Source organism: Ictalurus punctatus, chromosome 10 (assembly GCF_001660625.3).
Source record: "Ictalurus punctatus breed USDA103 chromosome 10, Coco_2.0, whole genome shotgun sequence".
Lineage (NCBI taxonomy): Eukaryota > Metazoa > Chordata > Actinopteri > Siluriformes > Ictaluridae > Ictalurus > Ictalurus punctatus.
The window spans coordinates 8,743,183-8,765,108 of record NC_030425.2 but is presented as its reverse complement, the minus strand read 5'-3'; the positions used below and the strand labels follow the sequence as shown (position 1 = coordinate 8,765,108).

The following is a 21,926-nucleotide window of genomic DNA, read 5'->3' as shown; positions in this document are numbered from 1 at the left end:
AGTAATAACAGACACGTTTGGCACAGACCAAAAACAGCGTTTCAGGAGAAGCAGCTCATACCAAAAGCAAGGTGGTGGAAATGTTATGGTTTGGTGTTGCTTCACAGCCTCAGGGACTGGACAGCTTGCATTCATTGATTCAACTATGAATTCTGCATCATATCAAAGAGTGCTTGAACATAATGTGAGGCTGAAAGTTGAAGTTGAAGCGAAAGTGAACCTTTCAACAGGATAATGATGCTAAGCACACTAGCAAATCCACCAAGGAATGGCTCAAAAAGAAGAAACTGAGGGTTATGGAATGGTCTAGAAAAAGCCCGGATTTGAATCCCATTGAAATGTTGTGGGGGGATATAAAACAGGTGGTACATGCAAGAAAACCCTCGAACATCTTGTAACTGAAAGAATAGTGCATGGAAGAGTGGTCAAAAATTCCAGCAAGCGGATGTCAGAGACTGGTGGACAATTACGCAAAACGCCTACAAGAAGTTATTTCTGCTAAAGGGGGCAATACTAGCTTCTGAGGCCAAGGGTGTACATTCTTTTTCCACAGAAGATATCGCATCTATTGATATTTCTGTTGAATAAATGATTGAAAAAGCTAATTTTCCATGTGGATTTGTTCAGGTATATCAACTTTATTAATAGGCACTGTTTCAAATAGGATCAAATGTTTGCTTGTCCAAATATGTCCAAGAAAATGTAATCACTAACGTAATCCGAGTATCACAAAATGAAAGTAATGTAATCTGATTACTTTTGGATTGCTTCAAGGTCACATATGTAAATAAAGTCAAGAGAAAAGCAATATGATCTAAAGTATTTTTATTTAGAGCTTATTTTAAAGCTTAAAAACAGGTTCAATGTTTGGATTTGTTTTATTAACTTAAATAAGCAAACAAACAAACAAACAAACAAATAAAAGCCCACTGTCCCTGATGCGGGTAACATTACATCACAAAAGTGGTTTTCCAAAAAGAGGACACCTTTTTTTTTTTTTTGGGGGGTGTGTGTGTGTGTGTGTGTGTGTGTGTGTGTGTGTGTGTGTTGGGGGGGGGGGGGGGGTGTCTTAGTGTTCAAAACAGTGTTACTATGAATGCAGACTTTAATACACTGAAAAAGACACATTATTAGCATCACATAAATATATATCTATACCTATATATATATATATATATATATATATATATATATATATATATATATATATATATATATATATATATATATATATATGAAGTGATTTCATTCTGTCCACATTTGACATTTCTTCCTACGTTCTTTTGACTGTCCATGGAATAAAATTAAATATCAGATGCCATGAATGTACCTTCTGCCAACATTTACACATTTGAATGACCATGTAACACGAAGCAGTGTTTCCACTCAGGACTGCTGTCATTTGCTGCTATTGTCAAGCAGCTGTTTGACACCATACACAACAGCACTTCACCTTCGCGTGTTCGCTGAGAGTAAGCTAATGGTTGACTCTGCACTGCTAAAATTTTACACCGGACGCTGCAGCAGTGAAGCGGGATTTTCGGGTCAAGTCAAAAAATTTTTTTTACCACTGCTCACGCTGAATTAAAGCACCAGTACACTGTTGAAATATTTAAATGAGGATGAATTGACAAAAAAGTATATATTGCACAGAAAAATATATTTGAAGAGTAGTGTAGTTCATATGCAGTTAATGTTACTATATATAAAAAGTTGACATTATATATGACCAGTTTGATATTTAATGATGAAGTAGAAATGCTTGTGTTTGTGGAGAGTGAATGTGAGACTAACAGGAGGTTTTTCAGTATTCAGTCAATGTTAATATGAATTAATAACATTCAATAAGTTAAGAAATCTTACTTTAATCTTCAGAATTGAGTTCATGTGTTAATGTTAATTAGAGTCATGTGTTTTGTGTTTATAAGACCAGTTACTGTGAAACAACTTGTTGAAATGGAGAGAATAAAGCTTTTATTTGCATTTCCTTCAGAATTGTGGAATTAATTATTATTCATTTAAAAGAAGGCATAAAAGGCAGAACTATCGGTATTGGTTATCGGCCGATATCACTCCGAATAATCGGTTATCGTATCTGCTGAGAAATTTAATATCAGCGCATCTCTAATATCTACTGTGTCACTGCATCCAGATAATAATTTAAACTAGATATAAACTACAGATGGAGTTTAGGGGAGCCATGAGCAGTGTGGTTTATCAGAAAAAGACATCAAAGACAAACATCCAAGACAAACATCCAAGACAAATATCATAATTCAAAAGACGGGGTAAATAAACCTTATAATATCCAAAAACAAGTAGTTGGGCCAAACAGGCACTAGGGATAATCCAAGACGGTAAACATCCCAGGGTTAAAAATACAAAGTAATCTGGTGGGGTTTCACAGTTCAGACTCACTGTGCAATAAAGCACGTGAAAAAGTGACTGAATGCTAGGATTGTTTTTTAATAGTCCAGAGACAATGGCAGAAGTAACTAGTAATCGAATGAATTCTGGTGACTGTGCCCTCTGGTGGACATGTGGGCCTTTGTTCCTATTGTAGAGTGATGCAATGTACACTTTTTATAAGCAGTTTAGTGCATTAATTATATATTTCCACATATATAATATAACACATTTTTGTGTGATATCAACAAATGAAAACAATTGAACAAAAAAAAAACAAAACAAAACAAAAAAAAAAACAATAGAAACCCTAATAGAATTTTAATGGGTTTAGTGGTTAGAGTGCAGATTGGACTAGTTTTAATGGAAACTGTAATGGTCCCTGTAGGTCTCAGATAATTTGTTGCCTTCGGTATGTCATATCTAGTGGATATCATCAAGGACCAATAATGGTAATGGTAATTGTTACCCTGTGTGTGCGCAGAGTTTACATGTTCTCTGGGTACTCTGGTTTCCTTCCCCAGTCCAATGTATGGTAGGCTGATTGGCATTTCCAAAGTGTCTCTAGTGTGTGAATGTGTATGTGATTGTGCCCTGCGATGGATTAGCACCCTGTCCAGGGTGTACCCCGCCTTGTGCCCCATGCTCCCTGGGATAGGCTTCCTGTGACCCTGAAGGATAAGCGGTATAGAAAATGGATGGATGGACCATTAGTGTTCTGTGATGGTATAATAGTCTCATATGATAATGATATAATAAACTCATATCGTGTCAGTTTACAATTAATAGAATCAGATCTCTTCAATTCATAAGTAATAGTCTCATATCTCTTCATTTATTCTATCTTATATCGGGTCAGCTCCAAATGGGAGGGTCAGCTCCAAATGGGTGGGACTTTAGCTCCAGGTGGGCTGTTCAAACCTCCAGAGGACTTTGATTGGTTACTGTAGTGTCTGTCATGTTGGGTTAAACTGTTGTTGTTTTTCCCCCCAGAGGAAATAAGGCGGCTTGGCCGAGTTAAACAGGTAAACTTGCAGGTATTACATTTGAAATATTAATTTGTTAAAAGACTTTTTTAAAATCCGTTTTATAATGTGCTTGTGTATGCACCAGGTTACGCTTGTAAGGGTATGTACTGTAAATATATGTACAATGTAGTTTTTATTTCTGAGTAACTTGTACATATTTTGTAGTAGATTTTGTTGTGAAGGAATAGTTCACCTAGAAACAAACTCAGTGAGCAATAAAAAATTGTTGGTTGTAATGTTGTTACACATTCACCTCACTGAGTACAGTTAGATCTCATTTTAAGTTTGCTTCCATCGTGATACTGTTGAATTTTAAAATTAATATTTAATATTAGACAATTATCATATAAACTTCAGCCATGGCTTTGGACATGCATACAATAACGACAAAGCTGTAAGAAATTAAATTAAACCTATAAGAAAAAGTGTTAATATTTAGTTTTAAATCTGTGTTTTTTCACTAGTGTCGCTACTTCCCGTCATTTATCACCGCGCACTCGGGGCGATTGGCGACTTCCGCATCCATGCAATCACTTCTGGATTTTCGCCTAAATCCCGCCCACCACAAGTCCACTTGCGGCGTAAGTACCTCCCACCTGGCGGTAAGTCTCTCCCACCTGGTGTTAAGTACCTCCCATCTGGAGTTCAGTACCTCCCACTTGGCGTTAGCTCCTTAGGTAAGTATCTCCCTCTTGTGGCATAAGTACCTCCCACTTTGCGTTAAGTACCTCCCACTTGGCGGTAGGTATCTCTCACTTAGGTAAGTACCTCCCACTTGGCGTTAAGAACCTCCCACTTGGAAGTCTCCGGGCTGCAGCGACACACCAGGCTCTGTTATGAACACGTGACTGCGCGTCATCTCCAAGTCAGCTGGTTTGTGTCATATGATCAAGAAATGGCTGTACAGTGAGCCACACAATATTATGTAGACGCTGGTAATTGTTTTCATTTCTTGTTTTTTCATTGAACGCATTTATTCAAAGTATGGTAGCCTTTCGTGTAGTTACAGACACGGTTTATTAATGACGAGAGAGAGAGAAAAAGAAAGAGAAAGGGCTGGGGAGATGTAGTTCGGCAGCGCTGAAAGGGATACCTTACCCCATACTGTATGTTAGCTTAGCTATCTGTATGGCAGCGTCATTGTACCTTAGCTGGGTGTTATTTGTCTATTTGAGGAAGTAGTTGTGTTAATAATAGCAGTCTGTCCGCTTCCTTCCACGTAGGCTGAGCTGAAGAAGATGCCGACACGAGAAGTAGCACTGCTGTTTCTGTCTGTGTGGGCCTCCACGGCATTTTGTGGTGAGTCTTAACTTTTTATTATTAAACCTAATTCATAGTGCAGGTGGTATGGTATGATCCTAACATATCATTGTATTCTCTGATCTCTATACAGACGACAGAGTGTACCTGAGAGCTCCAGAAGTTGTTGATTTGGAGGAGAACGTCTCTAAAAATATCACCATTACAGCAAGGTGTGACAAGCACTCAAATACTGCATGTGTTGTCAGTCTGTCTGATTATTTATGATCTTAATGCAAATATATATTTCGGTTAAACCGCCTTTGAGTGTAGTGCTGAAAACATTCGAATTCATTTACTTTCATTTCTTTTTATTATTATTTTTTGTTGCAGTTCTCCTCTGAATGTTACCGTGTACATCTTCTTCAATATTACATATCACTCAACAAACACCTCTTCAATAATTCATCTTCCAGGAGAGGTAAGCTAAGCCGGGCGTTATGGCACATACAATGCCTCGTTACTTTTACTTTGAACCGAAACTTCATACTGCGTTTGTTTGAAACTGCGCTTTCACTCGGTTTGACTCCGCAGGTTGTTTTGACAGCAGAAAATGTATCGACCTATTTTGAAGTGCAAGCGAAACATGTCGGACAGGTCACCGCTTATCTGTACAGCAACAGCACTGAAATCCAAAGGTATGCAGCATATCATTAATCCGTGTCTTTGGGTTGCACTTCAGTTAGATCAAAGCTTCACATGATCACTACTGACAGATTTTTTTTCTGGTTCTTTTCTGAAGGAAAGCATTAAACATGCTTATATTGTAATATTTATGTGCGTAGAGTGCATGGTGATAATTTTGTTGGTTGATGGTACAATTTTGTTATTCCTGGAAGAAGTTAGGGGACGTCTGCGGTGCTGACGTGACAGGGGGACGTTGCTAGGTCAGTTCTAATGATGTTTAATAAAAGAAAAAAAAATCAATAAACTTAAAAATGGTATAATTGTGAGGCTTAGCAGTTATCTCATAAAAACACAAAAAGCAAGTGCTCCTTTTCTTCCTCGCAAAAAGGAACGCCAAAATCAGATTCAGACTTCCAGAAGTAAAGGTTGACCGATATTGGATTTTACCGATACTGTTGGGCGGTACCTGCTGTTAACCGATTAATCAATCGATAGTTTTAAAAATTGATACGGAATGAAAACACAACGCTCAAAGTGAAATATCGCTGAACTTTATTACAAGAATAAACAGTACAGACTCTACCATGAAATTGTACTGTACTTTATAAAAAATGAAATAAATATTCATGTATATATGTATATGGTGTGCAGTTATATAGCCCTTTTATCCAAAGTGCTTTACACCGTGTCTCATTCACCCATACTCTCACACACACTCGCACACCAATGGGAGCAGATGAGATAAATGGTAGCAGAGCAGGTAAATATCACATTACGATATTTATCAAATTCAGTCACAGTATCTGGTTACAGTACATTTCCTCAGCATGGCTTTACCAGTATGTTGTGGTATCCTGATATATGGTCATGTTCAATTCTTCAGCTGATGACAAGGATTCTAACCTCCATGTTCTATAACTACTTTTCATCCGTAGCCTACAAACTCGAATCAGATTTTTGGTAGTCAGAAGCAATATTCTCGACATCATCAACCAAATCATCGGCTGGATCTACTTTCTGGCCTGGTCTATTTCCTTCTATCCGCAGGCGTTTGACAACTGGAAAAGACGGAGGTAGAAATGGTTACTAGTATTATGATTTGGCCACATGTTCCACTTTATCTGAATCAATACTGTAATATTATTTTACAGCGTGGTGGGCCTGAGCTTTGATTTTCTCGCCCTCAACCTCACCGGATTCATTGCCTACAGTGTCTTCAATATTGGCCTCTTTTGGATACCTTACATAAAGGTAAACACAGAATCGACCTTGTTTTTGATTCATTAGACACCAAATAATCTTTCATCATGTGCAGTACATCATTGCATTATTTGTACTGCAACAAACTTTTGTTGATGAAGTTTCTTTACAAACATGAAAAGTTATCAGGTGACATTTTCCCAGGAGTTATTTAATAATTCTTTATGAATAACTATATCAACAGGAAGAATTCTTGAAGGGAAATCCAAATGGGGTCAATCCAGTGGATGCCAATGATGTGTTTTTCAGTCTGCATGCAGTGGTCCTTACTCTGATCTACGTCTGCCAGTGTGCAATATACGAGGTCAGACCAGGCCTGTTTTTGTTTCATGTTCATGTATCGAATAAAATAACGCCTACATAAGTGTGTACAATTTGTACATTTTAGAAGAAATCAATATGTATATGTAACACTACTTAAGCACCCATTATGCATTTGGACCCTTAGCATCAATATCTGAAATCTGAAAACTTTTTTGTTTGTTTTGTTTAGAGAGGAGGCCAAAAGGTGTCCAAGGTGGCCATTTTTTTCCTGGTGGTCTCTTGGACGTTCGCTTTCGTCACATTTTTTGTTGCTGTTGCTCAGAAGATCTCGTGGCTCACTTACCTGTACTACTTCTCCTACATTAAACTTGGCATAACACTGATTAAGTATGTCCCTCAGGTATGGCTTTTTTTTGTACTCTTACATGGAAGCCTTTGAGAGTTTATTACTTGAAATACAATCAGGTCTTATTTTGTTGAAGTTAAGATTTCCATAAGAGTGTGCAAAGCTTTTTAAAATGTTACATGTTAAAAGTTAAGGCAGCTTTGGCTATTGGTCTTTCATAGCCCAATAGATTACTATGTTTTAAAGAAGCTTGAATTAAGAATTTAGCACATGTATTTGGTTATTGGGGTCCAATCACCAAAGGTAGAAAGGACCCTATTGTTTTTTGGCAAGATTCTTTTTCTTATTATTGTACCAAACTTATGCATACTCCTCCTAGAGGGTTCATCCAGTTCATACCAGGTTTGGTCAGGATGACATCAAGATATCCATGCTAATTAATTTTAGGATGAATTTTAGATATCTCAAATGGTGTGACCATGACGAAACAATCAATCGTTGTGCCACGCAATTGTGCATTGTGGCCTAAAGTTCACATTTATGTTATATTAATGGGGCATAGACACAATCGCATATCAATAGTGATTCACTGTCATGGCGCCACTAACTGGCAGCAGGAAGTGACGCTAAACTTCACTAGACTAAACTTTTAAATACTCTTTCTGGAGTGGATTCATCCAGTTCGTATCCTTTACCACCAGTTGTCTTCACTGATACCTCATTGGGGTTACCTCAATGACCCGCTAGTCACTGCTTGTAGCTATGTTTATGAATTATAATTGTCTCACATTAACCATTTTTAGGCTTACATGAACTATCTCAGACAAAGCACAGAAGGGTGGAGCATTGGCAATGTGTTACTGGATTTAACAGGAGGCAGTTTCAGCCTGCTTCAGATGTTCCTGCAGTCCTACAACAACGGTGAGAATAAACACACACAGTTTAATACTTTTATTTGGATCAACACCGAATAGATTAATCATAACTGCACAGGAATTTGTTACATTTTGTGTTTTTAAAGTGTTTATTTTATTTGGACATGACCTTTTAGACATCCCTGCTGCAGCACTTTCTACTCCAATCCCTACACCACAATATATTAAATATACTGAATCTAATTGAACAAGATTTAAAGACAATATGTTTAGAAGAATGGGCCAAAATCATTCCTGAATACTGCGGCCAATTAATTTCTTCATACAGGAATCGTCTTGAAGCTGTCATTACAAACAAAGGCTTCTCCACTAAGTATTAAATACATTTCAGTTAGCGTGTTCAATACTTTTTTCCTGCGTCATTCCTCTTTATTACACATAACTTCATTGATGGACTTTAATGATATGTGTGGATTTCTTGAGTTAATACCAAAGTCTTGTGAAAATTTCATGTGAATAGCCTCATTGGAAATATGTTTACTGAAAAAAATTTTGACGCGTTCAATACTTATTCCCCCCACTGTAAATGTTTTAGAAATCTCTTAAAGAGTGAAATTCGCACACATTTAAATACACTGTATAGCCAAAAGTATGTGAACACCTGACCATCACACCCCTATGTGCTTTTTGGACATCCCATTCTAGATTTAGTCCCTCTTTGCTGTTATAATAACCACCACTCTCCTGGGAAGGCTTTCCACTAGATTTTGGAGTGTGGCTGTGGGGAATTGTGCTCATTCCGTGCTCAAACTCGGTTTGCCATGGTTGGAGTGGAAAAACTCGCGTCTTCATGGACCACACTTTGTGGTGGGTGTGATGGCCATGTGTCCACATACTTTTGGCCATATTGTCTATATCATGAACTTTAAATAGCGCTCATATGGCCAAGGTTAACCGGCTAGCTTGTTTCCATCCAAGCTTTCATGGAAGCATTGATTTTTAAACAAAAAAAAAGTATTTAAAATTTTTTTTTTTTTTAGATTGAATGAAGAAAATGATGTAATTCTGAATTTAAGTTAAGCTGAATACAGCATTGTGCCATGTTCCAGACTATGGAGTTAGAATCCTGATCAGTTACCTGTTAAAACGTACCCTGGAAATGTACAGAGTTTTATTAAAGCTGGGAGACATAATGGGTTCAGATGTGCTGCTGGCATTCTCCTTTTTATTATTCAATTTCAATTCAATTCAATTTTATTTGTATAGCGCTTTTTACAATAGACATTGTCTCAAAGCAGCTTTACAGAAATATCAACATGGTATACAGATATTAAAGGTGTGAATTCATCCCAACTGAGCAAGCCACTGAGTGGCAACGGTGGCGAGGAAAAACTCCCTAAGATGTTTTAAGAGGAAGAAACCTTGAGAGGAACCCGACTCAGAAGGAACCCATCCTCATCTGGGTAACAACAGATAATGTGAAAAAGTTCATTATGGATTTATATGAAGTCTGTATGGCGTTAGGAGCAGCCGTAGTCCCAGCAGTCTGGAATTAAAGAAGATTTGAGCTCCATCCAGAGGCAGAAAGGATCTGGATCTCTAGTATCTCCATAAATTCGTGTGGGGCTCGGCGAAAGGAGAGAGGGAGAAAAAAGATAATTATGACTGCAAAGTAGTAGAACAGAATCTAGTCAGGGTAGGCTTGAGTAAACAAATATGTTTTAAGCTTAGACTTAAACACTGAGACTGTGTCTGAGTCCCGAACACTAATAGGAAGACTGTTCCATAACTGTGGGGCTCTATAAGAGAAAGCTCTTCCCCCTGCTGTAGCCTTCACTATTCGAGGTACCGTATTATCCTGTGATGAAGTTTCCTATGTGCAAATCCCAGTGTCACGTCATCTGGCTTTCTCCTGGGGTATACAGTTCAGAAATAGATATGGATGGAGAGACAGCAAATGCACACAAACATCAAAACTGAACTTAGGAACAGTACATATAAATATAGCTAATATAAAAAAAATATAAATAGCTAAATATAGCTTCTATATACTTTGTAACTCTTTCTGTATTTCTGTTCCTTTTGCAGATCAGTGGAAACTCATATTTGGAGACCCAACAAAATTCGGATTGGGCATCTTCTCAATATTTTTCGACATCATATTTATGATACAGCACTACTGCCTTTATCGCAGTAAAGATCCTGTATATCAGGTACTGAGCGGTGACTAATAGGAAGGACTTCTGATTGTGTGCAGTTGAGCTGTGGTTCAGGTAAAGGTGCCTTAAAGTAGTAGGACATGGGACATGCCTCACAAGAGAATAATTATTTTTATAATGATTTATAATATAGGTTTTCTATGCATTGCATTTTGGAGCAAATCCTTTAAACACAAATTACTGTCAGTAGGTATCTGGACAAAAAGAATTTGATATTTTATTTTCTCTAAATAATTATTAAAAAGGATAATTGCACATTCTGTTATACTTTAAAAATGTTGGGGTTTTTGTTCCATTTAAATATTTAAAGTACAGCTTAATTCAAAGATATGATGTTTTATGTTTAACTACTAGTAGATTTATTACTTTAAATTTTATATACATTGGTGTTCAGGTCAAATTTGAAAATGCACTGACATTTAAAAATCCATTTTTTCCCAATATACTTGTATGTAACAAGACAGTATTACATACACAGTTAATGACTACGTTTCCATGGACAGCAGTAATCTAATTCGTGACCTTATTCTGAATAAGACAATATTGTGATTAAGGTGTTCACATTAGTCACTTTTGGAATATTCCTTTCATGTTCCCGTGTTACATGTTATAGAACACAGATCGATTAACAGCCCGCGTCATTACGTCCCCACGCCACGCCGTCCGACGTCCCTCCAGAATTTCACGTATCGACATACAGTTTGTCTTCGTTATGGAACCGTATACAGTTTTGGGTGTTTCATTTATATTTTTACGAACACTTCAAGCGCAGTTAATCATTTGTCATGCTGTACGTGCAAATAGACGACTGCTTGAAGCCGTGGGCTGCCTCCGAAACTGCGTACTTACCGTCTATATAGTAGCCGAGATACATGTATTTAGTAAATAAGTACGCGATTTCGGACGCAGCCGTGCTCTCTTGTTTGCCGTCAAACAGTTGAGCGCTGCCGTGTGTGTACGTGTCCTGTCGCAAAAAGGAGTGAAAACTCCCACATGATGTTAATAGTGTGATTAAGGTGTGTACATGTCTGTAATACACTTAAACAGGAATACTCCACATGTCTTTTATTCATTTTGTATTTACTACAAGTATGACTTTAGTCGGATTAAGGTCATCAGTAATCACTGTTTACATGCTAGCTTCTTAATCAGAGTATTGTCTTAATCGGGTTAATATCGGATTATTGTCCATGTAAACTGAATGATGTCATAAAATAAGCTCCACTGCTTTGGAGCAATCACGACCTAGATTCAAGGATGTGCCTGGAAACTTTTAGCTGTTTGACTGAGGATAGTGAAATAGTAACAAATGAGTTTTGAGTGTATATTGTGACAGGTTCTGCCTACTGATAAAATCTATCCTCCTCAGGTCTACTAGGTTAGCCTGCAGCTTGGCTAAATTACCTAATGTTACCGACGATACTGATGACAAGAGAACATTGAGCGGCTTCCAAATTGTATTTTATATAGGAATTATTTTTATGCTTTCCGCATTCAGGAGTACTTTAATAATGAAATGTGAAACCTTTAATTCCATTCAAGCCTGCCTGCCTATTGATATATTTCATTAAACAGTTATTGTATTCATTTATCTCTTTATTTGTGCAAAATAAAAAAGAGCAGTCTGAATTGTGGAGATTTCTGATATTTTTGGTTTGTTACTAACTGGATTGGGGGGGGGTTTGAAGTTGGATTACAGGTACAATCTTAGAGGATTTTATTCTTTCCCAGTAGGGGATGCAAGCAGCAGAGAAAGGGAGACTTTCAAACAGGTTTACAAATCTTTTTTTTTATGCCGAGGGTTTATAGGGTTTCAAACATTAATTAATTTAAGATTTTTAAATCGACTACTTTACAAACTTTCTAGTTTTAGTTGTGTTTTGTTTTAAGGAACGCTGAATTGTCAGTACAATACATCATCAGACAAAAAAAAAGACTTATTTATGGAACCTATAAACATCAGAACTGCCAGATTTGATTATTACTAGCTATAGAGAATGCTATCATCGCTTTAGCAGGATTAGATACACTAAGTTAATCTGCAACTGCTCCAAATATCACAATAATAGCAGTGGACTAAATGATCACTCCCAAAAGCTCTGGAAAATTAATTGCCAAAACAACCATGACTAGATCGTGTGAGAGAGAGTACTTGGCTCCACCTCACACTTATCACACACAGAATATGGGAATAATTTCTACATAATAACGGTGTAGTGTAGACAGATTGAATAAGAATATAAATTGATCAGCCATAACATTAACACCACCTACCTAATAATGTGTAGGTCCCCCTTGTGCCGCCAAAACAGCTCTGACCCGTTGACTCCTGGACTCCACAAGACCTCTGAAGGTGTGCTGTGGTATCTGGCAGCAAAACATTAGCAGCAGATTCTTTAAGTCTTGTAATTTGCTAGGTGGGGCCTGCATGGATTGCACTTGTTTGTCCAGCACATCCCATAGATGCCCAACTGGATTGAGATCTGGGGAACTTGGAGGCCAATTCAACACCTTGAACTCTGTCCTGTTCCTCAAACCGTTCCTGAACATTTTTTGCAGTGTGGCAGGTCACATTATCCTCCTGAAAGAGCCCACTGCCGTTAGGCAATACCGTTGCCATGGTGTATTTGGTCTGCAGCAGTGTTTAGGTCGGTGGTACGTGTCAAAGTAACATCCACATGAATGCCAGGACCCAAGGTTTCCAAGCAGAACATTGCCCAGAGCATCACACTTCCTCCGCTGGCTTGCCTTCTTGCCATAGTGCATCCTGGTGCCAACTCTTCCCCAGGTAAGCGACACACACACACACGGCCGTCCATGTGATGTAAAAGAAAACGTGATCCATCAGACCAGGCCACCTTCTTCCGTTGCTCCATGGTCCAGTTCTGATGCTCACGTGCCCGTTGTAGACCCTTTCTATGTTGGACAGGGGTCAGCATGGGCACTCTGACCGGTCTGCAGCTACACAGCCCAATACAGAGCAAGCTGTGATGCACTGTGTGTTCAGACATTTTTCTATCATATCCATCATTAACTTTTTCAGCTATTATTGCTACAGTAGCTGTTCTGTGGGATTGGACCAGACGGACTAGCCTTCACTCCCCACACGCAGCAGTGATCTTTGGGCGCCCATGACCCTGTCACCGGTTCACTGTTTGTCCTTCCTTGGACCTCTTTTGGGTACTAACCACTGCATACCGGGGACACTCCACATAACCTGTTGTTTTGGAGATGCTCTGACCCAGTCGTCTAGCCATCACAATTTGGCCTTTGTCAGAGACCCGGAAGAACAAGCGAAACCAAGGGCTTCCAAATTTTTCTTGTTGAGGGCCAAAATGCAGTCAAGGGGCACAGTCTGTTTTAGTAAAATTATCACCACTGTATTTTTGTTTAACTGAATAGAGGGTTTTAAACACTTTATTCTGAATGCTTGAGTTGTGTAAATAAAGATTGCTCTCAGTGGTTATTAATAAGTCTTATTGTGGAGATTCGAAGCACATTGCAAAAGTGACTCGGTTATCCTGGAACTCATTCGGCATTTGTTTAGCTTCATTAAAAAAAAATGTTTGCTCATGTATAAGTACATGTTGAGCCATCATAAATGACTGAATAAAAATCTAATTCACATGTCCAGTATCAGGTAAAGATACTTCCTGCTTTTGGTTTGGTGATGGATCTTTGATTCATTGGGCCACTGTGTTTCTTGAAAGGTTAATGTTAAATTCTTGCATCTTTTCTGGGTATGTTAGTTAGTTAGTTACAGTTACATTTATATAGTGCTTTTGTAGACTCTCAAAGTGCTTTACATAGTGGGGGGGGGGGGGGGGGGGTGTTCTACTAAACCACCACTAGTGTGTAGCATCCACTGTGAGCCATAATGTGTCAGAACGCCCACCACACACCAGCTATTAGTGGAGAGAAGAGAGTGATGTAGCCAATTCAGGAATGGCGATTATTAGGGGACCATGATCGAGAAGGGCCAATGGGGGAATTTCGCCAGGACACCGAGGTTATACCCCTTCTCTTTTACGACAGGTCCTGGGGTTTGTAATGACCACAGAGAGTCAGGACCTTGGTTTAACAGCTCATCCGAAAGACTGAACTGTTTTTACATTATAGTATCTGTGTCACTCGACTGGGGCATTAAGCCCCAAACAGACCACAGGGTGAGCGCCCCCTGCTGGCCTCACTAGTACCACTTCCAGCAGAAACCTTCGTTTTCCCCAGGAGGTCTCCCATCCAGGTACTGGCCAGGCTCAACCCTGCTTAGCTTCAGTTGGGAAACCAGGCCAGAACTGCAGGGAGATATGGCTCTGGCATAGTTATGTTATAGAAATGACTTTCATCAGCACTGCTTTATACAGTCTCCCTCTGCAAACGGTTTTCCACGCTGGGCTATAAGTTGAGCACAAAACAAAATACTGTTTTTTATTGAGGAGGATAAAAAACAGGAGCTGCCAGTTGTTTTATGTTCAATTCTCGTTCAGCACCAGCATACGACTTGAAAGAGTGTTTCGTTTCATAACGTCTCTTAACATTTACCCCTTACCCCAAACTAAACAGAACATTTGTCAACATGACTGAAATTTTCTGCATTTACTGCAAACTTCTATTTTTTTGTGTATTTGGTGCCGATAGCTGGCCATCATTAACATCGGCATGTAAAATTAACGTCATTAACAATGTGGGCTCGTTTTACACTACAGGGACACCCAGTGTTCTGAATTGGGAAGGACTTCTGATTGTGTGCAGTTGCTTTGCGGTTCAGGTAAAGGTGCCTTAAAGTAGTAGGACATTGGACACACTGCACAAGAGAATAATGATTTTTATAATGATTTATAATATAGGTTTTCTATGCATAACATTTTGGACCAAATCCTTTAAACACAAATTACTGTCAGTAGGTAGCTCGACAAAAAGAATTTGATATTTTATTTTCTCTAAATGATTCTTAAGAAGGATAATTGCACATTCTGTTATGCTTTAAAATTTTTTTAAATATATATTTAAAGTACGCCTAAATTCAAAGATTTGATGTTTTATGTTTAACTACTAGTAGATGTATTACTTTAATTATATACATTGGTGTTTAGGTCAAATCTGTAAGCACACTGACATTTAAAAATCAATTTTTTCCTATGTACTTGTATTGTACTTGTATGTGACAAGACAGTATTACATTATACAGTATTACAAATTAGGAACCTTGTTTTGTTTTTTTTTGTTTTTTTGTACTTTCTTAATAATGAGATAACTTTAATTTCGTTTCTAAAGTACATCACGGGTTGTTTTAGAAACTGTGATGGGCCGTAATTTGGATAATGGTGCATAATTAGCCAAAGCCCAATTCCATCAAAATGAATATTAAAATATTTTATATAACATATTAATATATTATAAAATAATATTAAAATGTCTCCTCACTTCAAAATCTGTGCTGTTGTTAATAAATAAAGTCATGGATGGCACTGTTTGTTACTGGTTAGCCAAGTTTTATCAGTTAAAAATGAATGCATGTGGCAATCTTACAATACTTTTTGAAATCTTAGACGTTTTGCACTTAATGCAGTTCACCAAATGTATCCCTATATTGCAGATAAACCTGCTACAACTGTTCCAGGTTGTATTTAAGAAATATATCAGTCAGAATGTCTGCTTTACAGTCTTTACTAAATTGGGTCCCATGTTTCCCAGATTATAACAGCTACAGCCATCCCACTAAATGAGACACACCATCATACACACACCTTCCACCCTCTGTGGCTACAATTTTACTTCTCCTGTTACTCACAGTAAGGCATATTTGTTTCGTTTCGGAACTTTGTCGAGTTATCTGATCGTTCCGTATTTATTTGTGGGTTTTTTTGATTGATACTTGTTCTTTTCACTTTTCCAGTGTCTAAGAATAATATTTCCTTGCCATCTAGTCTCTGCCTTCACCATCTGGAATTGTTGATTCATAGCCTGGTGAGTTCATACTGTACATCACACATTTTCTCTTACATTCTATTGCACAATATTTTTCTACTGTGTTCTTGCACAATGTGGTGAATTTAGATAGGTAAACCACTCAAAAGAGTGTCTCTGTCTGCTGTCCATTGATCATTCATCAGCACCATTCATCAACACTGCTCACATGAGCATCTCTGATGGTTCTATTATAATCGTGGCTTGTGTGCAGTAAACCTTGTGCTGTCAGAACGTATTTTGTGTGTATGGCGTTTTCTGTGCTGCAGACATCTCTCACCAGACCTTTCACTATTTGCATTCATGATGAAATTAGTAAGGAATTTGACTTAAGCTCAGAATATCCCAATCCTAGTACATGCCAATCTCTGCATTAGTTTTAAGTTTAGGAAAAGGTGGAAAATTATCTGCAGACTATCCATTTTCACACTCTGATCCAAATACTAGATTATAACAGCATGCAGGATGAATGATGAACGGTATGCAGCCAAGAGTCAAACTGTGTTTCACAACCACACTGCAAAAATTGACATCTTAGCAAGTGAAAATATCTTGAAAATAGTCGAATGTACAGTGCCCTCCGTGAATATTTGGCACCCTCGGTAAATATTAGCAAAGAAAGTGGTGAAAAATTGGCCCGACGATCTTTTGTTCAGAAAATTCACAAAAATACTCTGCTCTCATAGATATCAAACAACTGCAAACACAACACAGAATTATCCAAAAAGGACTATCAAATATCAACAGAGATTAAATTTAAACCTGACTGCCTCTGCCAGAACGCTTAAAATGGGCCGTGGATGGATCTTCCAGCAGGACGATGATCCAAAATATACATCAAAATCAACACAAAAATGGTTGAAGAAAAAGAAAACCTGTGGGGTGAACTGAACCAGAGAGTCCACCAGCATGGACCTCAAAATGTGAAGAATCTGGAGAGATTCTGGTCTCAGATCCCTTGCCATGTATTCTCCAACCTCATCAGGCATTATAGGAGAGGACTCTGAGCTGTTATCTTGGCAAAGAGAGGTACCACAAAGAATTGACTAAAAGGGTGCCAATAATTGTTGCCACCTATATTTAACAATTTTTTTTTTTTGGATAAAACACGTGTTGTGTTTGCAGTTGTTTGATATCCGTGAAAGCAGAGTATTTTTGAACCAAGAACAGGAATCTGAGGCTACATGGGCACAAGCTCACCCAAACTGTGACAGTGCTCTTACAGCTCATCCACATCAAGGTTCGATGTGTTCTGCATTCTTAGATGCTTTTCCACTCACCGTGGTTGTAAAGAGTAGTTATTTGACTTACTAATGCTTTCCTGTCAGTTCAAACCAGTCTAGCCATTCTTCTATGAACTGGTTCTGAACTGGTTCTGAAATGCTTAAACCAGCCCATCTAGCACCAGCAACCATGCCACAGCGACTGAGCTCTGTATCTACATCATATTATACATTATTCATGTCAGAATAAAAAAAAAAAAGATGTCAGAGAAGCACAGCAGTGTTTGCTGAGGCATGATGTTGAGCAGTGTGCTGTGGTTTTCAGAAGCTTGGGAAAAGCAGCAAAGTAACAGCAGAGAGCAGTGTGGAGTCAAAATCATCCAGCGGCCAAGCCAGAGAACCTGCTCATCACCAGCTGTCAATTCAGAGGAAAGTATGCTGTCCAAACATAAACGTAACTGGAGAGGGAAAAGTGCACTCATTATCCTTAATTTTCTATGAATTTGACACGTGGACTAATGACACTTGACCTGTTTTTTGCTGTTTCAGTCAAAAACCAAAATGATTTCCATTTTTTAACCTGCCAGTAAGCTTAGTTAAACATGCAGCTAATTTAAATTTTTCATATATTCATTCTGTTTAAATGCAGTTGTGTTTGGAAACTGGAAGGTCAGGATATGCATGCCAAAATAAATTATGGTACCTGTCATCAGCGTGGTAAACTGACAGGCAGACTGTGTGAATTATGATTTCAAAACAGCCTGTGCATGTGCGTGTGCATGTGTGGTGCAGGCTTTGAGCCTTTTATTAGGCTGAAATGGCCCCATAATGAAATTGCGAGGACGTTTGGCTGGTATTCACAAAACGAACTGCTTTTACTATTTTCCTTTTTTCTATCAGTGTGTGTCTGATAGATAGCGACAGTAGAGTCAGCAGCCGCAAACAACAAAGCTGCAGCTAAGAATTGCTTGCTGGAGGAATGGAAGTGATGACTAGAGACGAGCTGGAAAGCGATTTTTACAGGTTAAAACAAGTCGGATGTAAAAACATTTTCAATCAGTTCATGTCAAATCACTGGACCATAACCGGAGCCTTGACAGATCTTGGAGCTTACTGCTAACATGCTCTCTTTTGTGTTTGAATTTAAATATGTTCACACCAGTGGAAAATGCGTCTTCACCTTCAGGAACACAGGAGTAGACGATCTCTGAGGGGGGGAAAAACTCATTTCTAATGATGTTACTAATTTGTAGATACACGTTGTAACAGTTAGGATAACAAGGAAATGTCATGGTTTGCTGTGTGTTTTCTGTAAATCATGTTAGTTGTAAGCAGTAGTATATCAAAGCAATGTTGATGTACACATTTCTCAGGAAAAGAAATTAATGACGCTCCTAGTGGATAACCTAAAAACATTTTTGCGACATTGCCATCCATAAACTATCCATGCATGAAGCAGAGCACATCATCACTATGTACTATACCATAAATCATCACAATCCCACACTGGGTTGCCAGTTCAATAAGTAAACATACCATACAGTTGCACTTTTGCAGATGTAATTACAGTAATTACAATTACAGACTATAGTCCATCTGCTGAATTTTGTCAGATATTCTGTAAACCCTCCATCAGTGACCACCACTGACCAGATACATTCTCATCCCAACGCTAGCATGCCCTAGAACAAGCTATAGGTATTCATTATATGAATACCCCGTGATGCTGCTTTCTACATAATGCTTTGGATATTTCACGATGATTTTCAGGAAGATTAGATTCTCTGTTTGAAGCCAGAAATTGAGAGCAATTTGATGCAATGCCAGCTTACTAAACAGAGAACTGCATTTAGACGTGATATTTTTTACTGACCTCCCTGAATATTAAGCAAAGTGCAAAGTTCAGGAGATGTATTTGTATCAGCACAGCATCCGTTCTACGTGTTTTCTGCGTCCGTTTCTCTCTGAATGTTTTTGTGATGGCTGTAATTAATTTGCTCAATTGTTAAATTCCTCCTGCAAGATCCAGGAAAGAGAAGAGTGATTAGGAGACAGTATAAACAAGACTAAAAACAAGAATTCAAGCTGCAGAATGATCTTGGAGTAATAATATATTATGATGATGTTTTTCCTCCTAAAAGTACTGAAAAAAGGACCCATATGAAATGTAGGCTACTTGAGACAGCTGTTAATATATCAAATTGTGAACTGGTTTGTGGCTCCTTTCAACAAGTCTTGGATAATTGGCAAGATGCTGAAATATGCTTGTAATTTTCTTTCTTTCTTTCAGCACAGTCTTCCAAATAAATTAGTGAGGGTTTGAAAGGCAGCTTGATCCAGGTTCTGTTGTTTTGCCAACATGGAGTCAAACTGTGATTAGTAGAAGTGAGAAATTATGTCTGTAGGGTAAACACACATCAATAATGCTGTAGTATAAATATTAATGAAATATCAAATTGAAATATTTTACAGACTGTAACTGGGTTATGGCAGGTTTATGTACATTTCACGCACTATATCACATCTCTAAGACGTCTTACTCACAATGCAGGAGTCAACTTTCCACTTATTGGAAAAAATATTTCGATATATGGTCCATTATGAGTATTGAAAATTGCTTTCATGTGTCTGGAAGGGCCAGAAGTGTATTTTTTTTTTTTTTTTTTTTTTTTTTTTTTAGGAAATATAAGACCAACATGGAATTTCCATTAAGGTTTTAGACAGAATGTCAGTTTTGACAGCTCTGTCAGTTCGAGACAGGTTATTTTACCTTGAAATGTTTGGGATTTGATACTGATTTTATTTGGGAATATATATGTAGATCTTTGCAACAGCATGATTTCAGTTTCTTAATGTGATCAATTGGATTTTGAATTATTTACAATTGTTCACTCAACTAAATTATGAGAAGTGCTGTGTCTGGGTCGTCAATAATATGTCCATCTTTCGCTTCCCTCTGAAAGAAAGCTAGATTTAATCAATTAGCTGTTTTTAATACAAGATAACCGACTACTGAAGCAGAAACCAATCCTACCACTGCACAGTTAGCAGCTGGAGGACAATAGCGAAGCATGAGAGAATTTGTTATGCTCTGTAAATATGAAGTCTATTTGAAATTGGTTTAAAGGCGCTGAAAATATGAATCGTTGTCTTTCAAACAGTAAAACAATGTCAAGTAAACTTAGCATGTTTTTCCTTTGTAGATAACTCCTTATGCTCGGACGTGTGAATTATTTTTTTTATCGTTTTAAATATAAGCGTTCATATGTTCACAGCCTTAAGTGTGTTACCGTTTACTTTATAACTTGGACAAAATGAAAACATTTAAGGAAAAAAAATAATAATCTAAAACTAGCCTTTTAATGTACATCATATTCAAAAGTAGTTCTAATTTAGCTGCTATGTTGTTTTTCTTCCCTGAGGAATTGTGTGCCGATTACATTTCTTTAACCAGGAGACTCTCATGATACTTGTATATTCCATAAGCAGGCATTACTCGGCGCTCTCTTTTATTTCAGGAGTGACCACATGGTCAGAAGCACCATAATTTGTGTTAGTGTGGGAATATTTTGAGATCATATACCTGCTGTAAGCAGAAATAGACTTCAAATAGTGAAATAAAATGAGAATGAGGAAACCGGGAAAAACATTTAACAACAGTCGGGTTTCCATAAAAAGAGACAAATGGCGTAGAAACCGATTATCACGGCTCTGTAAAACATGACGATTTACTGTGATCGAATTACAAAATCGGAGTGTTTTACCGTACATATCATGTAACGTTGTATTTCACAGTTTTCCAAACGGTGCTATTCCAAGCACAATGGATATGTCAGAAAACACACTCTTATGTTTTGGCGTTTTCCAAATGTTTATGAATTCCGATAGCTAAAATGAACCTTGTGTACCCAAAGGTAACCATGATTTAAAAGCATAATAATCACATTTGCGAGCGACAGCCGTGGCCCGACCACACTTTTGGTTTTCCACTCCACCTCAAAGTAAGCAAAGATGGTGAGCAGCGAAAACAGAGTTGCACATGAGTCACCTAAGTGTCCAAAGTGGTAACTCCAATTACCGACTCCATCATTATGTTTGCAGTATAACCATGGCACTGATTCAAGTTCTGCAGCAGCCTTTTAAAACCTGGAGCCTTTGTGACTAAACTGTGACTCATTAAAGGAACCAATCCTGTTGAGTAACATATGGATTTTTGAACAGGGAGGGCATTTCTTCGCCAGCTATACATAATAAAATCTTTTCATGTGTTCTAGGGCTGCCAGGCTTGTCCATGTGTATCACATGTGACAAAACGTCCTCTGAGTTTAGACTCTTATTGATGTTTTAAGAGCTCAAACAAAAAAAAAAAAACAAAAAAAATAAGTTGGAAGGCTTTCCGAACATTAGAAGCC

General features: G+C 37.9%; 1 protein-coding gene and 1 long non-coding RNA gene across 4 annotated transcripts; both read left to right on the top strand.

Annotated features, from left to right (window-relative positions):
* The first annotated feature begins 3,365 nt into the window (after positions 1-3,365).
* On the top strand, positions 3,366-11,953 carry ctns (cystinosin, lysosomal cystine transporter). 3 transcript variants are annotated; one of them, XM_017478816.3, is made up of 13 exons: positions 3,366-3,431; positions 3,899-4,015; positions 4,658-4,733; positions 4,828-4,906; positions 5,067-5,154; positions 5,268-5,371; positions 6,296-6,433; positions 6,512-6,611; positions 6,805-6,924; positions 7,114-7,284; positions 8,034-8,151; positions 10,194-10,378; positions 11,694-11,953. In XM_017478816.3, the coding sequence occupies exons 2-12, from the start codon at positions 3,959-3,961 to the stop codon at positions 10,334-10,336; spliced, it is 1,194 nt and encodes a 397-aa protein (XP_017334305.1). In that variant the 5' UTR covers positions 3,366-3,431; positions 3,899-3,958; the 3' UTR covers positions 10,337-10,378; positions 11,694-11,953. The 3 variants fall into 3 exon arrangements, with proteins under 3 accessions (XP_017334305.1, XP_017334306.1, XP_017334307.1); XM_017478817.3 differs by lacking the exons at positions 3,366-3,431; positions 3,899-4,015 and adding an exon at positions 4,224-4,369 and having other exon boundaries at positions 10,194-11,953; XM_017478818.3 differs by lacking the exons at positions 3,366-3,431; positions 3,899-4,015 and adding an exon at positions 4,392-4,540 and having other exon boundaries at positions 10,194-11,953.
* A 3,713-nt stretch (positions 11,954-15,666) lies between these two features.
* Positions 15,667-20,780, top strand: LOC108270588 (uncharacterized). The gene is made up of 3 exons (XR_001813707.3): positions 15,667-16,116; positions 16,221-16,291; positions 17,840-20,780. It is a non-coding gene; the product is annotated as an uncharacterized LOC108270588 (long non-coding RNA).
* Positions 20,781-21,926: the final 1,146 nt, after the last annotated feature.

Excerpts from the sequence above, each read along its gene's own strand:
- ctns (XM_017478816.3), top strand. The coding sequence starts at position 3,959 with ATGCAATCACTTCTGGATTTTCGCCTAAATCCCGCCCACCACAAGTCC. Across the intron at positions 6,612-6,804 it reads TTTGGATACCTTACATAAAG|GAAGAATTCTTGAAGGGAAA; the intron begins GTAAACACAGAA and ends CTATATCAACAG. Across the intron at positions 8,152-10,193 it reads CCTGCAGTCCTACAACAACG|ATCAGTGGAAACTCATATTT; the intron begins GTGAGAATAAAC and ends TTCCTTTTGCAG.